Genomic DNA, 2,584 nt, shown 5'->3' on the forward strand with positions numbered 1-2,584 from the left:
GTGGGACTCGCCTAAAGTCGTTCGGCCATACCCACTAAAACCCCTCGGGCCCTCCTTACACGTTTGGTCTCGTTCTGTACCAGCTGAGCCTTTACCAGAACTTCGACCCGTGCTGCTGTGTGTACAGCTCTCCATATTCATTATTTATTCATTAAACACAACATTAAACAACAAGTGTATAAGGTAAATGAGTAATAAATAAATAATAAATAATTCTCCTTAACATTAAGTGTTTGTATATAAAGTAAAGTAATAGTAATAATAATAATAACAATAACAATAACAATAACAATATAACAACACTAGCACCTTACAGTATATATCTACAGATAGTTATATAAATATTAAATATAAAATATAAAACATAAATATAACATTTGTAAATATGTATAAATTCTCCAAAATGTGCAAACCTACGCCTGGCGAATAAATATCCGTCGGCGCCGACCTGCTCTTCTTCGCCGGAGAGGGGCGGATGCCGGGTCGGCCTCACGTTCCCTTTCAGCATTCTCCTTGGTGGCCATCACGTGCTCCGAGAAATCGTGGAGCGCCTTCCACGACTCCTCGGATTGGAGGATCTTGGAGATGACCTCCGCGAGTGACGACGCGTCAATTCCAGTACTATTGGCGATGGGTCGCCTCTCGGCTTCCCATGCCGGACAATCGAAAATCGTGTGGGCGACGGAGTCGTTGGTTTCAGGGCAGTGGTGACACCTCGGTGTTGGTTCCCTACCGGCAATTTGGTGCAGATACTTGCCAAAACAGCCGTGGCCAGACAGCATCTGCACCAGCCGGTAGGAGAGGTGACCCCACCGCCTATTCACCCAGTCCCGCAGTCTCGGGCGGATCGCGTCCACCGTCCACGACCCGGCCCTGGCGGACCCTAGCTCTTCCTTCCATCTGTCTATTTTGGGCGCGGACTCTCCATTCTTTCATTTCTTCCGAGGATGGTTGTTCTCCCTCTTCCCGCCTACTAGCTCTGTGCCAGTAGACCGACGCCAGGGCGGCCGCGTCCAGGTGCCATGGCAATAGGCCCGCGATGACACACACAGCATCGAATGATACCGTGCGGTATGCCCTCGCGACCCTGATCGCCACAGCACGCTGCGACCGCCGAAGCATCGCCCTATTCTGGGCGCAGAGGTCGTTGGCCCAAACCGGACATCCGTATAGGGCCTTCGACCTCAGCACTCCCGCGAATAGGAGGCGGCGCTTAGAGCTCGGGCCACCGATGTTAGGGAGGATGCGGCTTAAAGCCGCAGCCGTGGCATCGAGCTTTGGGGCCAATTCGACGAAATGTGGTCTGAAGCTCCACCTCGAATCGAGGGTAAGACCTAGATACTTAATACTGCCTCGAATGGGAATCGGTGTACCTCCAACTATGATTTCAAGCCCCGATTGGGGCGGTCTTCTGTTGCCGGGGAAGTAAATCGCCTCCGACTTGTCAAGGGCGACCCTCAGGCCCAAACTACGGATCTTTGCCGAGACGTGTGAGGCCCCGGCAGTGGCCCGCAGTTTGGCCTCCCTAAAGTCGGTGCCAGTTGCCACAACGAGCGTGTCGTCCGCGTAGCACAGGAGCTGCACCCCACGGACTAACACTCCCCGCAGCACCGCGTCATAGCCAACGTTCCACAGGAGCGGCCCTAGGACCGACCCCTGTGGAACTCCGCACGAGATGTTATAATTCTCCCAGCCATTTTGCGTGGGGAACACGATCTTCCTGTCCCGCAGATAGGAGGAGATAATTCGCCGCAAGTACAGGGGGACGCGGTGGTGTTCTAGTCCCGCCATTATACTGTCCCAGGGCAGGGTATTGAAAGCATTAGCAATGTCGAGCGACACCGCTATCGTTACCCTGCCCTGAGATTTCGCCTCTTCACAGATGCCCCGAAGCTTGGATATGGCGTCTATCGTCGAACGATGCCTCCTGAACCCAAATTGGGTGTCGGCCAAGTCTGGCCCTGCTGAGGATAGATGGTCGTTGATGCGACCGGCAATCACCCTCTCCAGCAACTTGCCGGCCTCATCAAGCAGAACAATCGGGCGATACGCCGACGGGGAGTTCTCCGGTTTCCCGGGTTTCCTCAGCAGGACCAGCCTTCCCGTTTTCCACTTCGACGGGAATTTGCCTTCCTCCAGACACATGGTAAGCAATGTTTTGAGTTGTTCGTCTAGTCCGTGATTGAGTGACAGAGCAAGCACCCTCCCGTGTATCCCGTCGGGACCTGGGGCAGTGCGCTTGCTCTGCACTTTCGTCTTAGCCGAGAGTATTTCCGACTCGGATACCCCCGGGACAGAACCGGGAGGTATCGAGTCGGGAAAGTCAAATCCGGTATAAAGGGCGCTGGGAGGGAAGAGTGTCGACACTATAGATGTTATAAGTGCCGGGTCCAAGGTAGAGGTAAGAGGTGGGGTCCAGGGGCGCAACCTACTCATTACGAGCTTGTATGGCCGGCCCCATGGGTCCACCTCCAAGGTACTCAGAAACTCCTCCCAGGCCTGGTCTTTGGAGACGGTGATCTCACACCGCAGGGCCTTTTTGGCCTCTTGGTATGCGGCGTAGAGACGCCGTTCCTCCGACTCC

General features: G+C 54.1%; 1 protein-coding gene across 1 annotated transcript; it reads right to left on the bottom strand.

Annotated features, from left to right (window-relative positions):
- Positions 1–413: 413 nt before the first annotated feature.
- Positions 414–782, bottom strand: LOC106125968 (uncharacterized). The gene has a single exon (XM_013323381.1). The coding sequence runs from the start codon at positions 780–782 to the stop codon at positions 414–416; it is 369 nt and encodes a 122-aa protein (XP_013178835.1).
- Between the last annotated feature and the right edge of the window lie 1,802 nt (positions 783–2,584).

Source organism: Papilio xuthus, unplaced genomic scaffold, assembly GCF_000836235.2.
Source record: "Papilio xuthus unplaced genomic scaffold, Pxut_1.1 DF825355.1, whole genome shotgun sequence".
Taxonomy (NCBI): domain Eukaryota; kingdom Metazoa; phylum Arthropoda; class Insecta; order Lepidoptera; family Papilionidae; genus Papilio; species Papilio xuthus.

Bases quoted from the DNA above. Each gene is read 5' to 3' on its own strand.
- LOC106125968 (XM_013323381.1), bottom strand. From the start codon at position 782: ATGCTGTCTGGCCACGGCTGTTTTGGCAAGTATCTGCACCAAATTGCC.